This window comes from Trichomonas vaginalis, chromosome V, assembly GCF_026262505.1.
Source record: "Trichomonas vaginalis G3 chromosome V, whole genome shotgun sequence".
NCBI lineage: Eukaryota > Parabasalia > Trichomonadida > Trichomonadidae > Trichomonas > Trichomonas vaginalis.
This window is the reverse complement of record NC_067207.1, coordinates 28694933-28719015: the sequence shown is the minus strand read 5'-3', so window position 1 is coordinate 28719015 and position 24083 is coordinate 28694933. Positions and strand designations below refer to the sequence as shown.

Below are 24083 nucleotides of genomic sequence, written 5' to 3'. Positions count from 1 at the left end.
TCCTGTATGAAATGACTTTAAAAAGATTATTGACTGACTTCGAATACTATCTCATTGACGCACTGACAGACCCTCAAAACTGTGTTGAAAGTTCTTTAAGCTTTAAGATTGAAGGTACGACGCATTTTGTCTTCACTTACGTATTGAAAGAATATGACCGTTATCATAACGAAGTGAATCAAACACTAATAAAATTTGTAGATAAAAAATTGGTTAACAATGAATATTTTAAACGTGAAGACCCAAACACTGCTGGAGATGATGAAGAATACAGACAAGTTATTGAAAAAAATAACGCAAGATTAGATGCAATAGAAAAGAAGTTTAATGAATGTCTTACAAACACGTATGAATATCTTATGCAGTGGGAAGCCAGATGGAAATAAATTTACGTCAAATATGCAATTTATAAAATCTTATGTCGACAGGCTACGTAGCACAGTGGTCTAAGGTGGTGTTATGGAGGGGTCAGGGTCTGTGGTTCGAACCGCGACAGCGCCGTATTTTCTTATTTTCTTTATTTGTCTTGTTTGTCGTGAATAAAAAGTGTCATAAAAGTGCTCTATCTTCCACGGGAATAAATAAAAAATTTACTTTATTTCTTCTTTATTTCTTTGTTCCCGTGGAAGAAGGGTTTTTGCCGTTTTTTCTCAGCCGAAATCAACGATTTTTTCATTTTTGGAATCCTTAGCAAATGAGGAATCTTTTCTCTCGTGGAAGCTTTGACCAAAAATATAATTTAGGTGAAGAGGTGAGATTTCACCTCTTTTTTCACCTAATTTTTCACCCTCATGACTTTGTCATAACTTCTTCGTAAATGCTTTGTCATAACTTCTTCGTAAATGCTTTGTCATAACTTCTTCGTAAATGCTTTGTCATAACTTCTTCGTAAATGCCTTGTCAAGATTTCATCGTAAATGCTTTGTCATGACTTCTTCGTAAATGAGTGTAAATGACCAAAAATATAATTTAGGTGAAGAGGTGAGATTTCACCTCTTTTTTCACCTAATTTTTCACCTCTTTTTTTCACAAGCGTTTTACATGAATTGTACGATGTATATTTGAAATCCTAAACAGTTTTGTAGCTTCTATTTCTTCGCTGAGGATATCAAAAGTTTTAACAATGCCGAAAGTCTCTTTATATTTCTTCTTGACGTCAGATAGAAGGAAATCTTCTACTGTTGGATAGTTTTTGTTCAGAAATGCTAACATGTCCATTTTATCTTCTGCTGGCTTTTCTGCTTCTTTCTTTAAGTCTGCATAGTCGTTTCGCATTCTTTCTATCTCTTTGACGGAGTAGTTATATTTCCTTATTGCTGCTTTACATTTTGAACATTGTGGGTTCATTTTTGCATTATACATTGAAATTTGACCTGCTAGAACAACTAAAGCGTCAATTGCTCTCTTCATCTCAAACATAGCGGGTCTTAGTTGTTCGTTCCATACTTTGCCTCTTCTATCTTTATCTCTTATTTCCCAAACACATTCAGCAACTAACGAAACAAAGTTGTCGTAGGTCTTAAATTCTTCAGATTTATATATGTCAGAAACATTCTTATATACCATATCGCAATCTTTGTCCATAACTTTATGGTTGCAATGAAAACCAAGGAATTCATAATTTACTTTACGTATGAACTTCTTTATTTCTACTGAGTCAGTTGCTTTGACTTCAATTTCGTCGAATTCAGGAATAGTTAGTTTTTGATGCTGAATTTCAGGTAGTTTAGGTAAATGGTCGATGAGGTCCTCCATTTCATAAAGATACTGTTCATTTGTTTCATCTTTCGCACTACAGTCTAAATTACTTGTTAAAAGTTCCTGCTTAATTTTTTGTATTTCTGTTTCGAAAGTAAATGAAGAAGGAATGAAGCTTTCCATCTCTACTAACATAGATGTTGGATTCATGACTAACGAGTTTGGTGAAGTTGTTGTGGACAGAGTCCCGCCGTTCGCGGCTTGAATTGTTGTTGTGCCGATTGTTGAAATCATATCTTTTATACAAAATAAAAAATAAATAAAAATAAAACTAACTTTATTTTTTCTATCTTAAGGAAATTCACGAAAATTCAAGAGGTGAAAAAACAGGTGAGAAAACAGGTGAAATCTCACCTCTTCACCTATAATATATTTTTGTCTGATTTACATCCAACGAAAAAGTTTAGAAGAATTTTCTTATTCTTTCTGGCATGTTTTTATCTTTCCAGTACTCCCGCTCTAATGGTCCCAGATGAGTTGGTTTAGATTCTCTCAAGTTCTTAGATGGTATAACATCTTCAACGCCTCCTTCATATCTTACTTTATAAGTGTCATCGTTTATGTTGTAGTCAAGTATTTCAATAACCACTCCTCGCTTTGCTTCGTCAATGGTTTCAGCAAGTTTGCCATTACTACTTTCGACTAATTTATGACGAGGGTAAAATGCTATGGAGTCGTCAGCAGCTTTTATAAGATATCCATTACCTTGCGTAGAGTCTACGATATAATAATTTCGACTTAACCTTAAACGTTTCTTTGTCAACGGTTTGTCGTCAAGAACTACACGAACTTTTGTTCCAGGAATGAGAGTAAATTGTGTTGAATTTCTGATATTTTGTGTTTGACTTCGTTTCTTTTGTATATACTTTTCTTCTTGTTGTTGTGTCATTGAATTTGGTGTATGTCCTGTTGTAGAATGTGTTGAGGAATTGTAAACTTCGATGAAATGTTTCATTGTTTCTTCGGTAAAGTCTCGCTCTTGATTTAAATCTCTGAGAGTCCTTATGAAGCGGTTAATGATACCGAGTATGTTATGGTTATGGTCTTCAGTAGTGTAGTGAGTTATGTTATGCTTAATGAGAAATTCTGTGATTTCGTTGCTGAGGTATGCACCGTCTTGGTCTGATGTTAAAATACTTGGGCTATGTTCTGCTACAAACTTTTGTAAAACTCTTAACACTTCATGAGTTCCTTTATTTCTCATTATATACGCAAAAGCTTTGCGAGTGTTAACATTAATGAAGATGAGGAATGGTTTATGTCCTCCTTTTCTGCTTTGAATGAGAGTGTCAAATTGGTATGCGTCAGGAGTGTTGGAGTAAATTGGTAAAAAGTAGTCGTAAGGATTTATTTTTGTTTGATGTACAACATTTTTGTCAAAGAACCTTTTCACTTCAGCTCTGTTAGTAAATCCCGAACTCTTTGCAGCTTCATTGAATTTCTTAAAAGACCTCCATGGATGTTGTTCGAATACTTCTTTCAAGCTCATTTATGTAAAGTTAAAGATTTTATTCAAGACGGTAAGCCCGCAAAGCAGGCTCAAGCGCGTTCATTGAACGCGGTACCATGCAAATACAGTCACAAATGGTGGCATGTAATCTGCACCCGAGCCTGTTGGATTTGTTGTGAAAGTATGGACATGATTTCCTCCTGGTTCAGTTGGTCGAAAAGTCTTTTTTGCTGAATTGTTATAAGATGGAGATAAAACATCATTGCCAGCATAATATTCTGAGTTGTATAATGGATGGTCTCTTAATGAGTGACTATGGTCACCAGAAAAGTTTGTAGTTCCTGTATGAGTGTGCGGTGGAAGGTTTGCTTCAGTAATTTTCTTTGAACCTCCTGTTTCCTTTGAAGAGTTAGCACAGTATAAGAATTTATCTACAATCTGTTCCCACGCACCAAAACCTAAAACTTTTGAAGGATTTGTTGAGTTCATTGACGTATAAATAGAGCCTATAGGATATAATGTTTCAAGAATCTGAGTCTTTAATGTTTGAAGCTCTGTTTTGTCTGCTTTCTTGTCTAGCATTGCGGGTAGTTCATATGCTTCAAAGTTTCTGGCATGATCTTCGATATTCCTACAACTCTTATCTAAATTGTTAAGAGTATCTTTTACGCTTGTACTCGGATTCTCTAAAGGTGCACTTGAACCCAAATCATAGTTCAATATTATGTCGTCTGCTCTAACAGTAGTGAAGGATTTATGTGTATGATTTTTGTCGGCTTTACTGTCTAACATTGATGGTAGTTCATATGCTTCAAAGTTTCTGGCATGATCTTCGATATTCCTACAACTCTTATCTAAATTGTTAAGAGTATCTTTTACGCTTGTACTCGGATTCTCTAAAGGTGCACTTGAACCCAAATCATAGTTCAATATTATGTCGTCTGCTCTAACAGTAGTGAAGGATTTATGTGTATGATTTTTGTCGGCTTTACTGTCTAACATTGATGGTAGTTCATATGCTTCAAAGTTTCTGGCATGATCTTCGATATTCCTACAACTCTTATCTAAATTGTTAAGAGTATCTTTTACGCTTGTACTCGGATTCTCTAAAGGTGCACTTGAACCCAAATCATAGTTCAATATTATGTCGTCTGCTCTAACAGTAGTGAAGGATTTATGTGTATGATTTTTGTCGGCTTTACTATTTAATGTAGCTTGAAGTTCATTTATATCGGAGATATTGTGTTTATGAGATTTCAAAACTTTGTTCGTTGCGTCAAGTTCATCTTTGTCGGCTCTACTTTTAATAGCATCTTCAAAAGTTATTTTTGCCTTAACTCTCAAAGTAAATCTTGGTTCAACTAATACACCGTTAACATTGAAAGTAGAGGCATAAATTTCATCGTTATAACTAAATGCTTCTAGCGCTTTACCTGTGTCATAATGTACAGTACAGCTTATGTCATAACCTTTAGCACGAATGTATTTATATCTTCTTTCATTAACATCTTCCGTCTTCACTTTTTCATGCTGTGTTAAATATCCATGGTAGTCCGTTATAATCTGTTCATCTGAAGTTATATAATGAACGTGGTTTTTATCTGCTTTTTCGGCTAATTTCTCTTCTATCTCATTTATTTCAAGTTCATGCCTACCACCACCTCCCGAAGAAGTATTTTTCTTCAGCTCTTGAAGAACGTCCACTTCGCCATCTTTGGTGTCAATAATGAGACTTTGAGTTAAAACCTTTCCTGTCTTAATGGATGTTTGTAAAACTTCTTCTTCACCGTGTTCGGGGTCATGGTCGTCGTCATATCTTGTGAAATCAGAGATGTTGTCATACATTAAGCATATCTGTCTCAAAAGTTCTGCTATTTGGAATTGGAACGAAAGATATACAGAACTTTCATCATCTCCTAAAGTCAAGTCTGCTTTCTTAAGTATTTCTTGAATGTATGCAATGAGAACAGAGTACCTTGGAAAATATTCGAACAATATTTCATTAGCTGTTGGTTTTGGTGGTTCTTCTGGAGTTTCTGTTGTTTCAGTTCCTTCTGGAGTTTCTGTTGGAGTTTCTGCATCTCTTGACTTCAATGCTCTTGCTCTCAAAGACCTAAATGTTAGAGCACCGGGTTTTACAAAGGACTTTATAAATGCTTTAATAGTTCCTGGTAAGTTATTGTTAGCATTAAGTAAGTTCCTTATGCTTCCATCATGTACGTCCATAGCACTATGTAAAAAATCTATACTTTTCTTGTAGTCAGCAATAGACTGACTGTGATTTTTTAAAGATTTGTCAATACCTTTAAGCCAATCTTCATGCATGTCTGATACTGAGCCAAGAATATCATTTGCTTCCTTTAGTGTATTTTGTGCTTTTCGTAAAGTATCCAATCCCGTACGTGCATTGTTTGCTATACGTCTTACAGTATCTATTTGACTCCTTGTTTTTGCATCCAACCAGATAAAGTTTTAATAGTATCCGAACCATTTGAAATGAAGTTCAAAGCATTTTTTAACATCATCTAAAGCTTCTTCACCAAGTACTGCCCATATCTTTCCGATTTGGTATTGAAGAACTCCATATGAAGCAGCTGTTAAACCAGTATTTATAAGGTCCCATATCCATGATTTAGCAGTTTTTCCATCCTTTCCATCCTTTCCATCCAAACCGTTTTTCGCCTTGAGGTCCTTGTATTCCTTGAGGTCCTTGTATTCCTTGAGGTCCTTGTATTCCTTGTGGTCCGGTGTCACCCTTCTCTCCTTTCAGTTCATCTTTATGTTCGTTATAATATTCTAATGTCATAAGGTGTACATCATTACTGCTACCAGCAACTCCTAATATTTGTTTTCTCATTCATGACTAAATTCTTTAGGCATTTAATGTTGTCGTCAAATCGAAAGCTCTTTAACAATTCAATGAGAACATTCAGTACTTTCACTAATGAGGCATCTACTGTAGAATTTATATATTGCACCGTTCCATCATTTATGATAGAACTTTACTTATTGTAATGAATGGGTCATAAGTGTTAAAAGTATCGAAATCAATGACTTTTTAGTTTTTCCATCGTCAATGACTAAATCATTGCCTTCAATGGTTAAAGTTGAGTTTTCGTTTACTAGTTCATGTGCTCTTCTTGCTTCATTTGTTTCATACGCATATGCAGCAATAGTCATATTTTAATGAGAATAAAATGTTGTTCTATTTGCAAAGTACTGACCCAAACGAATACGGAACAGTAAAGCTACAAACAAACTTAGGTCTTCAGAATGAAGCGCTTGCTTTCAGAGTTGTTGACTTCAATACTATCGCAACTTTTGTCATAACAGATGAAACAGATTTCATGGAGTTTGAAATAGATGGAAAGAAGCATGGAAATAAGATTTCACAATAATGTAGAATATAAGATGGAAACATTAGCTGGAGTGTTAAATGCGCTCATAAATACTACAATAAACAAGGAGAACGAAGAAAACTTAATGAATGTTAAACTTATTGCAGGAGTTTTGAAGTTCAGTTATGTGAAGGAGTTTAAGATAACACGAATGAGTCATAGAGTACAACTTCTTTGGGAGCATACCATATGACATTTCCTTTGAAAAGTTTGACAAAACGATTGAGATGAAATCTGTTCCATACGTATGTTATGGCAATTGTTTATACATTGAGTCAAAAATAGCTAATGTCACAGGTATTTCAGGAGTTAATAGTAAAGGTTCAGTAGAATATAAGTCTTTCTGTTATGAAGTAAATTCAATGTTCATTCCAAACGTTCCTGTCATAGCAACTCATTTAGGTAAATGGGTTCGCATTAGTCCTCATAATTTGAAAGACATGCAATTCAGACTAGTTGACTTTCAAGGAGAGCCTGTAGAACTGAAGGCACCAGTGCGAATGACTGTTGAAGTAGACTTTTTAGAAAATATTAAATGCAACAGCTTACAAGAGAACTCAGAGCTAAAAATATAAAGTATGAATGTTATGTATTAGGTCATGAACTTTGGTTGTTGCTGTTTGATGAAACAAATGAGTTAGTTATGTCAGTCAAGAGAACAGAAAAAGGCGTCAAAGGCGCCGAGCGCAAAGCGCTATATTTGTGTTAGTGAGAACTGCACCAAGTCAATAAGATTAGGTTTGCATTATGAAGATGAGTTCGATACTGTTGAAGAAGTTTTGGACAGATATTACAAATTGCTAACTTGAAATTTTTTTGACTAACGGCGCAAAGCGCCAAGATGGGCTCAAAGAGCCCTCCTGACTGCTTTAATTTACTAAAACATATTTCAAACATAATTTATATTCTGTTGAAAGTTTTGTATACTCGTTCGAATATTTATACTTAAACTCAACTCCTGGAGTACCTGGTATTTCAATGATGCGGATGTTACCTATTTTCATGAATGGTGGCGTTTGACCACAGCATTCGATTTCAGGGTCGAGATAGTCAATGACACATTGTTTCCCTGTTTTCGTGATATAACATTTTCAAGGTCCTCCTTTGTTAGAATTATTTGGTTCTTGCTTATAAGATTTGTCAAAAGCTTCTTATCGTCTTTGAGTAAGATAGTTTGATATAACTGAAGAAGGTAATGGTCTACGTTATCTGAAGGATTTGTTTGAACATTTGTGTAAGGGTTGTCGTTGGCTTCTCTTGAAAGAATTTGGTCCAGTGGTGGATACTCTAACTTAACATCTGATGTAGCGTTAGCGTTTGAAGCTGAGTTTAAATTCACGGCGCCATGCGCCAAGATGGGCTCTTTGAGCCCTCCCGACTTAAGTTCTGGTTCTTTTTCTTTCAAACACTCCGAACTATAGTTCTTTATGACAATATTGTTTGTCGTTCGTGAGTCAACATTTGATGTTGGTTCAATTGGAACATTAACGGCACCAGCTAAGATGGATTTGCTTCTCATTTCATATAGAATAAAAACCTTTTATATGTATGAAATGAACAATATACTCGACAAGGGTTTGAATGTAAAGCTAACGAATGAAAATATTGTTGAATTCACTGAGACAGGTGCTGTGTATAAAGATGTAGAACTACTGAACAAAAGAGCTAAGGGAAGAAGCAGGAACATGAACAAAGGGTGGAAGCCTATAAAAATTTATGTCAATGATGGCTCAGGAGGTTCAAACATAAAGTATGCAGAAAGTTATAGAGTTTATGCGCTAAAAGGTGAAAAGCCTTCATTTAAGAACAGCTATTCTAACGCATATCCTCAAAAGTTAACGGATGGGGAAGTGGATGATATGAATGACAGCAAAAATATTAACAGAAATGGCGACAGAGATGCATGGAATTTGTTTACCATCAGTCAATTGAAGGTTAAACTTTAAAACAATGTTGGTCGTTCCCATGGAATATTTTTGACTTTAATGGTATTAGTCATGATATGAATCTCAAGGTATGAACGAGGAGAGATGAGAGACTTATATGCTTCCCAAATTTCTTCAAAAGGTAATGTTATACCTGACTGTTTCCAAATGAGTTCAATATCATAGCGTGAGAAACCTTGAAAGATAACGAAGTCAGTTATGAGACGTTTTATGTTTAAAGCTAAAAACCTCCATGTTTGCATAAGTATTGCTACAGTTAAGTGGTAATGTCTGACTTTAGTAATGATGTTAGCTAATGGTGAGTCAGGCTTTGACACTAAACCTTTTCCGGCGAAGTCGTCGCAAACGAGCAGAGTGTTTGAAGGATACTTTTTGAAGGGGTATTTTGAAAGTTTTGACAGAATGTAGTTTGTAAGTCGTTTCATATCGTAAACTCCTGAGTATTGACGTAAGTGGTGTTTGTCAATAATTCTTTCCATCTCTTCTGAAGTCTTTTGCATTCCTGACTGTATAAATTCAACGATGGCATAATATTTCCTCTTACGTCGAATGTAACGTTGAAGAAATTCAATGAGTTCGCTATCTGGAACTTTAACGACAGAGGCTTGAACTTTTGACATAAATGTTTTCGCTGTTGAGTCCATAGAGTCTGAAGTTGCTGATATAATGATTTGGTCATAATATGAATCTTGACCTAAACGCTCTGTTATGAGTATATGACGAATGAGGTTAAATGTCTTACCTGACCCCATCTTTCCACAATAGAAATAAACACCATTTGAACAGAACTCATAGTCCTTACTGAAAGAAGAATAAGAGAAGAGTTAAGTTTGTCTGTAGTTTCATTCATGTCTTCATCTACGTCATGTATTAAATGCTTCATTTTATCTCCATTAAAAATGCAAGTCAGAAATATTCAGAACATAGCACCGAGTCTAACTGACAAGAGTATAAAGATATACTATGAACACGTTATGATGAAACCAACCAAAATTCAAGAAAGTCAGTATACTTATGAATATCCAAGACACTGGGTAGAGTATGTAGGAGGTGAGAAGCTATTGAAATAAGACAAGTTAGAAGTATTCCAGCAGGAAGGACAATATTATTGAAGAACTTTAATGTTTTGAGATATAATGATGAGACAAAGAAGCAAGATAGTTTTCCTATTGCTGTGTATGTGAACCTAGACACAGGAGATGACATGAAAGTTTTAACACAAAGCTTCAAACGGTAGTGAGAACAACTGACTGCGGAAGGACACCCATTACCTTCAGAAGTTACCATAGCGTATAATTTTGAAACAAATGCAATAGATTTTAAAGTCGTCTCTGCAAAGAAGTCAGGTTTTACATTTAATGAAGCAGATGTATATTCGAATGAAAACTTCAAAGCTATTGCATGGTTAGATAATGACGATTGCTTTAAGAAAATATTTAAATTCAGTGACTCAACGATGTCAATAGATGACCTTCGTGGAATGTTACCATCGACGTTTACAGTAGAAGGTTCAGCAGGATTGCTTACAAGATTGTCAATTGGTGGTATTTGGTCTCGTGAGAACATTGTTATAAAATCCAGTATAAGTGAATTTGCTGAAGAATCTATATTATGTCTTTCAAACTATATGTATTCGCCGCCGAAGCATTATAGTATAACAAACTTTGTCAGTAAGTTTAATATAAGACTTGTTGAACCTTCTTCAATGAAAGATGTTGTGCTACCCAAAGACGGAAAGGATGGACTCATTATTGAGATGATTTTAATAGCATATTAAATGAGCTTGTTTTTAAAGGTCATTCATGATGAAATAACTGTTGTAGAAGATGTTAGCAATTGTTCAGACATTTTGAAGCGTATAGATGAGATAAGAAAGAAGTTTATGAATGAGAATGTTTATGTTTCATTGACTTTCTCCAGTAAAGAGAACTTTTATGAGATAATATTGAAGAGAGATGATTTTAATATGGTGTAAATGGTAGCTTGGGCAGCTTTAGGCGCAATGGAACAAAAGCATTAGCATTTGGAGCAAAAGCACTTGGGGCTTATGACGCAGTAAATAAAATGAGTGGAGGAAGAGTTTCGAAGACATTAGATGCAAATAAAGGAAAGATTGGAGGCTGGGTTGCAAAGAAGTTAAGATTAAATAAAATAGGGCTCATAAATAAAGCATCCAATTTGGTTGCGACTGAGTCAGAAAATGCTTTAGGAAAGGACGATGAGTTTGCAAAACATGCAAAAGACTTTAATGACCAGATGAAAGGTGAAACAATGCATTTAAATAGAGTCGATGGAACTAAAGAAAATGTTTCTTCTCCACCAGTAGTTCTTCCGTATGGTCCCTATGGAATGTATGGAAACCCTTACGAAAGACCATTTGACCCATTGACTGGTGGAAGTAACTGGTATCATTACGGACGAAGAAGAAAGACAGTTAAGCTGGAGACAGACGTGAAGAAAGCAACTAAAAAGAAACCAAGGAAGAGAGTTATAAAGCAATGAATTCAACATGGTTAGAAAAGAGGTTAGAAAACGTGTTAGATCTAACATTCTAACATAAACATTATTTTTGTGCTATGTTTTCATACGTGTGAGGGTGGTGATATCATTAATTTTTATATAAATGACAGAACAAAAGCAACTCATACAAATCAAAACATATAACAAACATACATTTAAACATTTATTCTTCCTTCCTGAGCATAACATGTTCTTTCAAATACATCCGAGACCAGTTGACTTTTCATTGACTGTTTATAAAGATAGAAATAGTTATATCATTAAACCATACGATGACGAAGGTAAGTTATGTAAATTGTACGTTAAGAAGTTAGAGAAAGTTTATGGCTTCAAGTATGACTACAATAGGGTTAACACTGATGATGAAGATATTGAGGAAAATTTATGAGAACATTAGTGAAGTCGTTAGTGAGAACGATAGTGAGAACGTTTATTTTTACATTAGTGAGTTCGTTAGTGAAGTGGTTGGCGGCTTTGTAAATATTTAAGGTTAAGTTAGTGTTGTCGTTTGTGTTGTAAAATATACGTTAACGGTTTTGTAAAGTGTCAAATTCACAAGTATTGGGTAAAGTGGAACGCAGTGTCACCATACCCAAGACTTGTATACTAACTCTCTATAATATCTTCTACCGTCATTCTTTGCGAATATTTCATTTATCTTTTCGAATGAATGAAACACATTTCCATTAATCGGTTTAGTGTTTGGCATTAAATAGTTAGTCGTCATTTATTAATAAATAAAAAATCAAAATTAAAAGATGAAAATGAATTTTTAATTTTAATGAAATAATCAACTATGGCTGCAGGTATATTTAAGAAACTGTGGGATAAAGTAAAAAGAGGAGCGAGTAAAGTTTGGGAAACATTGAAGAAGGGAGCAAATTGGATATTTAAGAATAAAGAAGCAATTAGTGACGTTGCTGAATCAATAACACCAAAAGCTGCCCCAATAAGAGAAGTTTTAAATAAAGGAGAAAAAGTTTATCAAAGACTACAACCGATACTAAGATAAAAATAATTTTAAAATAATTTATTTTTCCACTATCTACCTCCTATTTTATTAAGTATTCCTTCAGCTATTCCACCAATTGCGTTACCTGCTTGTGCTCCCATCGCCGGATTACCTGCTTTAGTACCTAATACTCCACCTATGATAGTTCCTGCCGTTTTCGCTACTGGTGCCAAAAAGTTTGCAATGGGTTTAATAATCTTTTTATGAACCCAACCCGCAGCTTTCTTAATTCCATCCCATAATTTTTTAAAGAATCCTGCCGCCATTTCTGATTTAATATTAATTAAAAAAATATATTTCATCACTTATATTCTAATTTTTATTTAATGATAAATGAAACCGATTTTAAAAATAAATGAAACAGAGGAGGAAGAAATAAATGAAAGTGAAAATGTTCAACAAAAAATAAACGTTGTTAAACCAATTACTGAAATAAAAATTTTTTCATCTGTTGAAGAATTTAATGACTATTATGCTAATAATAAAAAATTATTTGAAGAATTGACAACATGTAAATTGAATAAAATGTTTAAAGTTGATGGATTCAAAATTTCAAAAATAAAGGGGGTGGTTAGTTTGAAATCTATTCCTCAATCAAGAATCACCTCATTAATGAAAATTGATGATTTAACAAAAAGAATAGAAGAGATTGAAGAAAGAATGAATCAAATAATTGATTTCATAAATTCAAATAATCATTAGTTTCTTAAAGTTCAATGCTGAACTCATCAAATTCTTCTTCATCATTACCTTTAGCGAGTTTATTTACTCTTTCAACTCTATCTTTTGATAGTCTTGCGTTTAATTTTTTCTGAAGTTTTTCGTTACCAAGTTCTAAAATTTTACACGGATGATATTTAAACCCGTTAAATTCTTTTTCCTCAGTTTTAATCATTAATCTACAAAGAACTTTAGTGAGGTGGTTTTGTTGTTTAAACCATTTATCATTATATTTATACCTCATTAGCTTATTTTGGCTTTCATATTCATTTAATAATTCACAATCTTCATTTTTAAATTGAAGTTTAACCCATTCAGGATTTAAACAATGTTTAATTAATCGCGGAATATCTGACATCATCTATATATAGCTTCTTTTATAAAAGATAAAAAAATAAATTATTTTAAAATTAATGTTAATTTTTTAAAATGTGTTTAGTATATAATATTTATTACTAATTTATTTAATAATGTCGCGCTTTCTTACGAATTCATGACTTAAAAAAGGGCGCGTAAAGGGTTGGCGTCCTAAGGCGTCCTGATGTAAACTATTCAATTTTTGAGAAGTTTACACCATAATTGAATAGTTTATGGCGTCCTGAGAGGAGATTTCAATGGGTATGGCGTCCTAAAAAAATAGAAGAAAATGATTTTTTCTCGATTTTTCTAGAAATTGAATTTTTTAAAAAAGAAAAAAATCAAAACGTATACATTCAAGAAAGACTATAAATGAAGATTTTTCTATTTTTTTTTCATTCTAAAACATCTTTTTTTGGATAATTTTTTTTAAATAAATATGTAAGAAAGATTGAAGAAAAAGTAAATTTACTTTCAGAAAATTCGTTTTACATGATGTAAGACCCATAACAACTATAAATATTCAATTATTTAAAATAAAAAAAGAAAAACAGATTAAATGTATCTCACATCAAAATCCATTGACCTAAGGATGTTAAGTTTCTGTTTTTAAAAGTTGATATTTTTTTTTTAATTTTAAGAAAATTAATAGCATGTTATTAGACAATAGGAGTGTAATGATATTGACTAAACAGAAATGAGAGAATAGAGATATAATTTTGATAAGCAATATTGCAAACAAATTCTGAAGTAAAATCGCGATCAATAATTGAAAATTACGATCATGTACTGAAAAATGACGATCGAATTGAATGAATAGAATTATATCTAAGAAAAAATAAATTGTATTTAGAAGATGAACAAAGAAAGGTGTATGCTAAAAATCATTTAACAATAAATGGAAATAAAACGAAATTGTTAAAAGAAAAAAATGAAAATTGTTAAATAATATATTATTTTTTAGTCATAAGAATAAAAATATAGTAGTTATAAAAGGAATTAGACTTCATATATCAATTCTTTTTCTCTGTAGATGTGGAACGTTTGCTTTTCGATCTCTTTCGATGAACTTGAAAATATAAGTTATTATCGCTGAGAATCCTTTCCGAAATAGGAGCTTTACGTTTAGGAGGATTGTCGGATGAATTTTGTTTTTTATTGTTTGATTTTGTTGTTATGGAAGATTTTTTCTTATTTTTTTCAGAATTTTGCTTGCTATTAACTGAAACTTGTTTTGACGGCCCAACAATAGCATTTGTAGTAGGAAGAATTCCCAATAACGAGCGCATTTTCGATAATTGTTTTTCAATATGATCAAGAAGGTCCAGCTTATGTTCTAGATTACTAGACATTTGATTTGTAGAAGGATGGTTTTGATTTTCTGGTTCTAAATCTGTAGAGTCTGCAATATTTGAATTTTCGGAGCGAATTGGAGCATCTGAACCTTGATTTGTATCGGCTTGCTCAAAATTAGTTTGAATTGGAGTGGATGAATTAAAATCTGGATGATTTAATGTTTCATTAAATAATGCCATAATTTTTTCTCTTTTTTCATTAATAAACTTAGTGATCATTGTATCTTTATCTGTTAGATCGATCGATTTGAGTATATCTGCATCATGAACTGGAATATTTTCGAACAATGAACTCGATTCTATGGAACCATATGGAGAAATCTCGTTCTGAGCCAAAGAAAGATCACTTACGTTGTATTGTTTGATAGAAAAAATTGTTTTCTCAAGTTCTTTTTGAAAGCAGTCAAGAATATAATTTTTGTAGCTATCAGTGATAACGGTTTTTATATGGCGCTCGATCTTCTGGTTATTTTTGATGGCGTTATATTTATCTAATTGGATTTGAGATATCTTCTTAATAGCTTCATAAATGTTTGGATGTTTTAACGAAGAAAATTCTGAATGCATACTCTCGAGGCAATCATTAGTGAATATTGCAGTTGCATTATTATATTGAGATATTAAATTGTAGTGCGGCAACCAAACTTTGTTGAAATAATCAATATAATCTTTGATCGAATCAACTTTATTTTGATTAATTATATGCATTGTAAGTACAAATTCTTCATGAGACATGAATGGAGTAATAGAATATAGCTTAAATAAAGAATTTTGTAAAGTATTGAAATTTTTTGTATAAAGTGCTACAAGTTTCCTGTGTAAAGCTTGTTTGAAATGAAATAGGCATCCAATTATACGGACTTTAGGGAAAATTTGTTGAAGTGCCTCTATCATTCCCTTTTCAAAATCACAATGAATTTGAATTAGCTTTGAAAATTGAATACCCTTGACAGTAAAAATATATTCAAATGCCTTCTTATAAGATTCAAATGTGCGGTTTTTCATGAATATAAATAAAAGTGGTAGATATTGATTTGTTGAAGGTTCACAAATCATAATTGTTAGCATCTGTCCTTTTTGAAAATGTTTTGGTGTAATTTTAAAAGTTCCATCGCAAAATAAATCTGTGGCTTCTTTTGCAAATTGAATTGCCTTCTCAAAACCAAAAAACATCGTCTCACAATTTGCTTGAAAATCATGGCCAATGAAAAACTGCTCGCCATTTATTAAACAAAAATTAGCAATTTCATCGTCTGTAATTTTTTCTCCAACAGAAAATTTTCTGGACTTATTATAAACTTCCCTGACCAATGAATCTTTAATTAATGGGTTTTCATCAGTACCAACAGCAAGTTCTGTCATAAATTTTTTAATCTGCTGAAAAGTGCCGTTGTCTTCAGAAAATTTTGCCATTGCCTTATTGTATATTTCTGTCAGAGTCATTGATTTATGAAGATCATTTTTTTCATTTTGTAACTTTTTAAATTGTCTGCATTCGGGTATATGTTCCTTTTGTAAATCTTCGGAAACTGAACTGTTCTCAATTTTAACTAAATAACGTGCTTGACAAGAATGATCGATGCAACGGTAGTAACGTTCAATATTATTTGAATTAATAATATTTGTATGATCATGCGAATAAAGCATATCTTTGCGAACAATTGTATCAGGATATTTTCCAGTAACTGCGGGAATATTTTTAACTGCAATATAACTAAAATATCTTCTGACAGCTTTAGATTCATTTTCGGCGTATTTAATATTAAAATATTGAAGAACTTGTTTGATTATATTCGTTTTTTCATCTCTCGATGTTGATTTTTGGTATTTATCAGATTGTTCCCTGATAAATATTTTATTTTCGTCTGTAAAGTTTGCTCTTTTTTGATTAAATATAGATGATTTTCCCATTAAAAAATGAAATGATGCAAAATTTACGAAAACCGTTCGAAAATTGAATCAAAAATGAAAAGTAATACTTAAATGAGGAATTCTTTGAGATATTGGTCTTAGATTGAATGTAGCGTCATTCTTATATAGAATATATATTCATATCATCGGAAATATGATAAAAAGCATATAATAAATGTCAAAAAAGTGAACAAATAAGCAAAGATATTTTTTAAAAAACAATGAAAAGTAATACTTAAATGAGGAATTCTTTGAGATATTGGTCTTAGATTGAATGTAGCGTCACAAATTTCACAAATATAATTTACTATACAATTTTATTCATTTTTTTAAAATGGCTGACGACAGTCTGTATCAACTAACTCAACTAGTCAAGCATAATGATTATTCTTCGGATTCATTAAATCAACTTTATCAATGCATAAGTACAATGACAGAAAGATCAATTGGATGCTTGAATTGGGATAAATTTTTCAAAAAAATCACAGTGACTGATGAAGTTCTTTTACATTTTTTAGCATCCGTTTTAAACATTGAAAAGATATCAGAATGTTTCAAGGATTCTATTTTTTATCACAATATTAATCTTGAAAAATTCAGTAATTTAACTGAAACAGAACAACAAACAATTTTAAATTCCTACAAAGCGGATAAATTTACATATTACATAATGTGCTCACAAATTGTAAAATCAAACTGGAACAATTTATCCCAAACTTTAGTTAATATTGCAAATCAATATTTGCCATTTTTAGATGAAGAAAAGCAAATATATATATTTACTGAAATAACTGGCAATTATCAAAATTTTGAAATTTCAGTTGCAAACTTGTTACTTTTTTATGAAAACAATGAAGAAAAATTAAGCAACTGTTTTAATTTAACATTGTTCCAGCAAATTTATTCCAAAAATGGAATCGAGCAAATGATATTTTTTGCTGCAAATACAATTTGTTGCAATAACACTTCTATCAATTTTTACAATCTCCTTGAAATTGAAGAAATGAATCCATTTGATTTTTTTTATTTCTCAATTCAATATAAAGAGATATTAAATTGCGATGATTTTCCAAAAGTTACAGAAGTAATCACAGGTTTAATCTCAGCTTCAAATATTAATGCTATTATGCGAATTTGCCAAAAAATTTTGGATAAAATTACATTTTATAAATGTAATTATTGCCATATTACCTCAATATGGAATTTTATCACAAATGCAGCAATAATTCTTCCTGATGAAGATTTATTAATCAAATTATTAAAATTCATAGAAAAAACAGAAAAAGCAACAGATGAATTATTCGAACCGGAGAATGATTTGGGTTTCTATGAATATTTAAATTCGATTTTCTCAGATATTACATCTGCGAGAAATAAGCAATTTCTCTTGGAATTTCTAAATACCCATGAAGATGACTTCACTTATGATCAAACATTGTGAGGTCATTTTTGATCAACAAATTAATTGAAATTCCGATCAAAAAAAATTCACAAATTGGATCAAAAAAATCGAATCTCAAGTTAAAAATAAAAAATTTCTACATTTTTATCAAATTTAGATTTTTTTTTCAAATCATGCGAATTGATTGAATAATTGCATATTTTATCCCATGCATCTAGAAGTATGTGTAATATTTTTGCTTTCATCAAGAAATTGTCGAATTTGATCTTAATTTTTTTTGAAAAATATACTTTTAGAAAAAGAAATAGTGATTGAATAGCTGCCCATGCTGTAAAAGGGTTATTTTTACAAGTAAAAAAATTGTTATTTTTCGAGCAAGTCGAGGCTTTTTTACCATCTTATTTTTGAAAAATTTACGAAAAATTATATCTGAAAAAACGCTTCATTTTGATATCTTACAATGATAAAATACCAATGTTGCTGGGATATAATAGCTACACCTGGACATCTACTACATTAATGCGTATGACAGGTAAAGTTGATTTCAAAAGTATAGCCTGGAAAGATTACAATAAATCAACGATAATTCAAAAAAATTTCTTATAAGTTAACATAATAAAAATTTAATTTTTATATTGCTTGTATTATACTTAAGTATATAATATATTTAAATCTTAGAATGAAAATTCGGGACGCCCTAGCTATTCAATTTTCCCTTAGGACGCCCATAAACCTCTCAAAAATGTGATGTAAATATCACAATTTTGAGAAATTTACACTAGGACGCCTTGGACGCCAACCCCGAGTGGGGACAAACTCGCCCATTGTCACTTTTTCATTAACCTTAAACTTGTAATTTTCATTATTTTTAATTAACCTTATTTCTTTCCCAATTCCTGATTTATTTTATTCACTTACTATTAAAAGTCACATTTTAATAAAATATAATAATTTATTTATAGCATTTTTTACTATACTGTAATAAAAAATTAATTATAATAAATTAAATGTTTATTAAATCAAATGTTTTCTTTGCAATAATATTTTTAATGTTGAGTAAACAATGTTGGGATCAAGTGTATCATTTTTCAGACCTTTCTGAACAGCTTCAAGCATACTGATGCATTCGACTTTTTTAAATTGTGTCATTTCTTCGAAATCTCTTGTGACTTTTTTGATAACTTTAACACTTCTCTCTGAATCCAGACCTTTAATTTGCAACTTAATCAGGAATGAAGGAACAACACTGGAATATAACTCGATGACAAGTTCATCGAGTCGAAGATTTGGTTGTACACCACTTGTATGTGCCGGATACCATTGTGTCAAATTTTTTCTGAAATTAACTTTAAAAGTACTAAGTAAGATCATGAGATATAGCAATATATGTTTAAACCAACTTATATTTTGGTTGTACACCACTTGTATGTGCCGGATACCATTGTGTCAAATTTTTTCTGAAATTAACTTTAAAAGTACTAAGTAAGATCATGAGATATAGCAATATATGTTTAAACCAACTTATATTTTGGTTGTACACCACTTGTATGTGCCGGATACCATTGTGTCAAATTTTTTCTGAAATTAACTTTAAAAGTACTAAGTAAGATCATTTATTTTTGCATAATATAATGCCAATATGGTTTCTTTTGATTTTATTTCATTTATAAGCAAATCAGATTTACCCAAAAACTCCACTCCATAAGCGTTCATTTGCTAAATTAAAAAGTGACAATGGGCTAGTCTGTCCCTTTCTCCGCCAACCCCCTTTTTTACCCTTAAAAAACGTAAGAAAAAATTTTTATATCATCTATATATAGAAGATGTGAAAATATACCTTCATCTATATATAGACGTAACAAAAAAAGTCACACAACCCTTCAACATATACTACTCTCATTTGTCAAATTTCAGGATAAGCCTTGAAATCTCTTTGGAAGGTGTATTTCCTATTTTTAAGAGTTTTTTATCATTCGGTATTCGATCAGTTCTTCACCTGAAAAATTGATTGTTCTGAAAAAATTCAATATCGATGGAGGATTTAATCCCCATTATCAACAGCCTTCAAGATGTTTTTGCAGCTGTCGGATCTGATGTCATATCTCTTCCACAGATTGCAGTCGTAGGCAGCCAAAGCTCTGGTAAATCTTCTGTATTAGAATCTATCGTTGGAAGAGACTTCCTCCCTCGTGGTTCTGGTATTGTTACAAGACGTCCACTTATTCTTCAACTTGTTCACTTAGACAAAGTTCCACAAAAAGGAGATCCACAAGAATATGGAGAATTCGCTCACAAGCCCGGAAAAATTTTCACCGATTTTCAAAAAATCAACGATGAAATTATCGCTGAAACAGACAGAGTTACTGGAACTGGAAGGAACGTTTCCAAGGAGCCAATTAGACTCAAACTATGGTCTCCCAATGTTTTAAACCTTACACTTGTCGACCTTCCTGGTCTTACAAAGAACGCTGTTGAAGGACAGCCAAAGTCCATTGTCCAGGAAATCTATGATATGGTCAAAGAGTTCGTAGATAAGCCCGAATGCCTTATCCTTGCCGTTTCACCAGCAAACTCCGATCTTGCCAACTCTGATGCCTTACGTCTTGCCAGAGATGTTGATCCAAAGGGAGATAGAACAGTTGGTGTTATTACAAAAATCGATCTCATGGATGCAGGCACAGATTGCAGAGACGTCCTCGAGAACCGTGTATATCCGCTCAAACTTGGCTACATTGGCGTTGTTAATAGATCACAAGCTGCTATCAACTCAAAGGTCAGCATGGAGAAGGCCAGACAAGCTGAGCGCGAATTCTTTGAGAACCACCGCGACTATTCCGACCTTGCAGATAAGTGCGGAACCAAATACCTTACTACAATTCTCAATAGACTCCTTATGGAGCACATTAGAACCACGATGCCTGCATTACGCCATAAGATTCAAACAATGCTCGAAGAAAAGGAACGCGAACTTGAAGGATACGGTTCAGATCCAACTAAAAACGCCGCAACAATCAACGCATTCATCTTAGACGTAATTTCCAAATACCTCGATATCTTCAACAATTTCCTCGCCGGAAAGCGCGCAGACGGCAGCGAATCTACTGATGAATCAACTGCTCATGGCGGAAGGATACCAGCTCTCTTCACCGATAAATTCAACGCAGAACTCGACGCATTACCAGGCCTAACCAACAGCAAGCCGAAGCAAATCTACAACATGATTAAGAATCATACTGGCATTTCCGTACCAATTTTTACTCCCGACTACGCATACGATGATCTCGTTAAGCAGATTATTGAGCAGTTCAGAGAACCATCGCTCAATCTTATCGATGACGTTGTGAAAATTTTGTTCGAAATGCATAGCGAAGTAAAGTTCATGGAACTCGACAGATTCAATGTTCTTGAAGGTTCCATTCGCGCTGTTGTTGATGATTGCATCCGCGAATGCGTTGTTCCATGCAAACAATTCATAAATGATCTTATTGACTCAGAAAGATCATTCATTAACTCGAAGCGACCAGACTTCAGAGGTCCTGAAAGGATCTACGCCGGAAAGGCCAAGGATTTACGTGCCAGACCTCTTCCTCCACGTCCACCTGTTTTAGATCCTGTTGCTGTCTCCACATTATTCGGTTCTTCCAAGAACTATACACAGCACCAAGGCCAGGAGTTGCAGGAATTGCAGGCTTCAGCCCAGGAATACTTCGAGATTATCAGAGAACAACTCAAGGACATAATCCCGAAGACAGTCATCCGCTTAGTTGTCCAGAAGTCCACTGAAAACTTGAGACCAAAGATGATCAGAGACGTTTTCAATGCAGCTGACAGTTTACAGCTTATGCAGGAAGATCCTTCAATCACAAAGAAGAGAATCTCATGCACACAGATCGTGGAAGCATTAAGAAGGGCTCAACAGATCCTTCTCGAGGTTAGAACTGCAAAGTTTTAAGCTGTTTATTTTTGTTTCCGCGTGGTTCTCAAAAATTCGATTAAGCATGGAAAATGGAATAATTGACCTTTTTTAATTCTATTTTTTATAAAATGTTTAGAAAAAAAAATTATATTTTTTTTTATTCAACTTATTGTTGTCAATGAGGACATTTATCTTAAATACTTGAGTCAAAAAGAATGCAAATCTATGGTTTCACTTTCTTATCAACAGATCTTATAAAAAAAATAATATTTATTTCTGAAATTAAACTTTATTTTAAAATTTATTACGCTGGATCCGTGGTTTCTTTAGAAATGAAGGCAGATACTGCTTTGATTTCCGATTTTGAGATGGGATTTCCTGAATAGACTTCAACTTTGCCATTTATATGTTTCAGGAATGTAAATGTATTTGTAACCTCGTTATATCGTATTACTTTTGTGGTTTTGGCCTCTGATTTTGTTTCATTGATTCGTCTCAACATAAATTCACTTTCTTCATCAATAAGAGTGATAGGATTCTGAGGATGCGCTCCAAAAACAAACATCACATCATCAGCAATTGCATTGAGCTTGCAAACGGGAATGGAATCTAAGAACATCCTAAAAGATTTGATTAACAACTAATTACCACATCAATCTATTTATTCATGATATAGCATTATCTTGTAATATATGATTTATTTTCATGTTTCCAAAGGCTTTTAACAATAAATGAGAAATTGAATTTCTTTCAGCACTGAATAATTAAACATGTATCAATTGAAATGATTTCTCTCGTCCATTGCAGTTGCATTTTATACTTAATTTTTGTTATTTAAGTCAACTATTGCGGAATCCACAAAATCGCAAATATAAGTTGAATATCCATTACGAAAGAATGCAAGAATGCATTTGTAATCAACATGACTAGATCATGCTTTGATCACTATCCAGAACACAAGTTAAAATTCCGAGTTCAATAATAAATCAGACTGTGTATTTGAAACTATCTTTGTTAAATCATAAAAACGTTTGTAAACTCGTTGCTTTATTATGATATCAAAATAGGATGTTGCTCTAAAAAACTGTACGTTTATCAATACAAAATCTTTTGAAGATATAATGCTAGACTCAGATGAATTTGATTTAAGGTCAACTGCGCGTGAAGATTATGATAGAATTCAAGCAAGAAAACTTGATGCCCTCCATTTTCGATTACAACAAGCAATTAATCTAAAAGATGACGAAATTGGCAGATTAAAAGATGAAATTGCATACTTAGAAGCTCAAATTAATGTTGTTGAAGACAAAAATTTAACAAAAACAGGTCCTGTTGAAGAAAAAATTCAAAAACTAAAATTCAAAAAATTTAAAATCGAACAGAAATACGAATTACTAATAACACAAAAGAAAACAGACTTTGCAAAAGAAATAAATTCAATTAATCTTGATCATCAAGAGCAAGTCAAACGTTTAAGAAGTGAAATTGAATACGTAATGTTTAACTCAAGCTCACAAGGCTCATCATCTAATAAAAAAGAAACTGATGAAGTAGATGCTTTTCTTGAATCTATAAATTCGGATAAATACAGAATTAAACATCAAGATAATTCAACTAAATCATCAATATCTCAGCCATTCATTGAACAAACCCTTGGAGATGTACAAGAATTAGAAAATCAGAATCTCAAGCTTAAAGAGCATAACCAAGATCTTGAAAATCAAATTAATAAAATCAAGGAACAAATTGCTGATGCAGAATCTAAAACATTCACTCCATCATCATCTGATGATGATGAGTTTGATGATATCTCAGATGATTCATTTGAATATGAAGATAATTTATCAAATTCTCAAGTTGAAGAGATAAAAGACAGATTTAACGAAGAAAAAGAAAGACTTCAAAAGCAACATCAAGCTGCAGTTCAAAAATTAAAGCAGCAAATTGAAAAACAACAAAAAGCAATTGCTAAATTTGGAAATGAGAACATAAGTATAGATGATAATGATGACAATGCTACAACTGCAACATCTGCAGCAAATAATTCTAGGAAATCTTCAATTAAAAGATCATTAATGGATAACACACAAATGATATATAATGAAATAGCAACAATGACAGACGCACAAAAGGAGAAGCGGAGAAAGGCTTTGCTTATAGAAAATGCATCGTTAAAGAGAGAAATTGGCCGGCTTAACTACATGGTTTATGGAAAGTCTGGTAAATACGCCAAATGGAGGAATATTAAAGTATGATTGTTTTGTTTTAATGTTAAAGATGTTTATTGTTAATATATTTTCTCAAAAAAATCTAAATTCATCAAATTGCAAAATTATTT

The 24083-nt window shown here is 32.5% G+C and overlaps 10 protein-coding genes across 10 annotated transcripts, besides 3 other annotated features; 5 read left to right on the top strand and 5 right to left on the bottom strand.

Annotated features, from left to right (window-relative positions):
* Positions 1-11684: part of a mobile genetic element that runs on past the window's edge.
* Positions 12-386, top strand: TVAGG3_0420850 (uncharacterized protein; the record flags this gene model as incomplete). The annotated part of the gene is made up of 1 exon (XM_051233424.1): positions 12-386. The coding sequence occupies one exon, from the start codon at positions 12-14 to the stop codon at positions 384-386; it is 375 nt and encodes a 124-aa protein (XP_051103154.1).
* TVAGG3_0420840 (integrase core domain containing protein family) lies at positions 2162-2962 on the bottom strand (the record flags this gene model as incomplete). Its single annotated transcript, XM_051233423.1, has 1 exon — positions 2162-2962. One exon carries the CDS (start codon positions 2960-2962, stop codon positions 2162-2164), a length of 801 nt encoding a protein of 266 aa, XP_051103153.1.
* TVAGG3_0420830 (phage tail repeat-like family) lies at positions 3308-4000 on the bottom strand (the record flags this gene model as incomplete). The annotated part of the gene is made up of 1 exon (XM_051233422.1): positions 3308-4000. The coding sequence occupies one exon, from the start codon at positions 3998-4000 to the stop codon at positions 3308-3310; it is 693 nt and encodes a 230-aa protein (XP_051103152.1).
* Positions 4088-5434, bottom strand: TVAGG3_0420820 (keratin-associated protein family; the record flags this gene model as incomplete). Its single annotated transcript, XM_051233421.1, has 1 exon — positions 4088-5434. A coding segment is annotated over one exon (1347 nt), but the record flags the coding sequence as incomplete, so codon positions are not given.
* A 184-nt stretch (positions 11685-11868) lies between the features above and the next one.
* Positions 11869-12084, top strand: TVAGG3_0420800 (uncharacterized protein; the record flags this gene model as incomplete). The annotated part of the gene is made up of 1 exon (XM_051233420.1): positions 11869-12084. One exon carries the CDS (start codon positions 11869-11871, stop codon positions 12082-12084), a length of 216 nt encoding a protein of 71 aa, XP_051103150.1.
* Positions 12085-13310: 1226 nt separating this feature from the next.
* Positions 13311-18632: a mobile genetic element.
* Positions 14339-15410, bottom strand: TVAGG3_0420790 (MULE transposase domain-containing protein; the record flags this gene model as incomplete). The annotated part of the gene is made up of 1 exon (XM_051233419.1): positions 14339-15410. A coding segment is annotated over one exon (1072 nt), but the record flags the coding sequence as incomplete, so codon positions are not given.
* TVAGG3_0420780 (histidine kinase family) lies at positions 16762-17868 on the top strand (the record flags this gene model as incomplete). The annotated part of the gene is made up of 1 exon (XM_051233418.1): positions 16762-17868. The coding sequence occupies one exon, from the start codon at positions 16762-16764 to the stop codon at positions 17866-17868; it is 1107 nt and encodes a 368-aa protein (XP_051103148.1).
* Positions 18633-19586: a mobile genetic element.
* A 259-nt stretch (positions 19587-19845) lies between these two features.
* Positions 19846-21903, top strand: TVAGG3_0420750 (dynamin family; the record flags this gene model as incomplete). The annotated part of the gene is made up of 1 exon (XM_001324436.2): positions 19862-21781. One exon carries the CDS (start codon positions 19862-19864, stop codon positions 21779-21781), a length of 1920 nt encoding a protein of 639 aa, XP_001324471.1.
* A 146-nt stretch (positions 21904-22049) lies between these two features.
* On the bottom strand, positions 22050-22364 carry TVAGG3_0420740 (uncharacterized protein; the record flags this gene model as incomplete). The annotated part of the gene is made up of 1 exon (XM_051233417.1): positions 22050-22364. The coding sequence occupies one exon, from the start codon at positions 22362-22364 to the stop codon at positions 22050-22052; it is 315 nt and encodes a 104-aa protein (XP_051103147.1).
* Positions 22365-22866: 502 nt separating this feature from the next.
* Positions 22867-24000, top strand: TVAGG3_0420730 (uncharacterized protein; the record flags this gene model as incomplete). The annotated part of the gene is made up of 1 exon (XM_001324435.1): positions 22867-24000. One exon carries the CDS (start codon positions 22867-22869, stop codon positions 23998-24000), a length of 1134 nt encoding a protein of 377 aa, XP_001324470.1.
* Between the last annotated feature and the right edge of the window lie 83 nt (positions 24001-24083).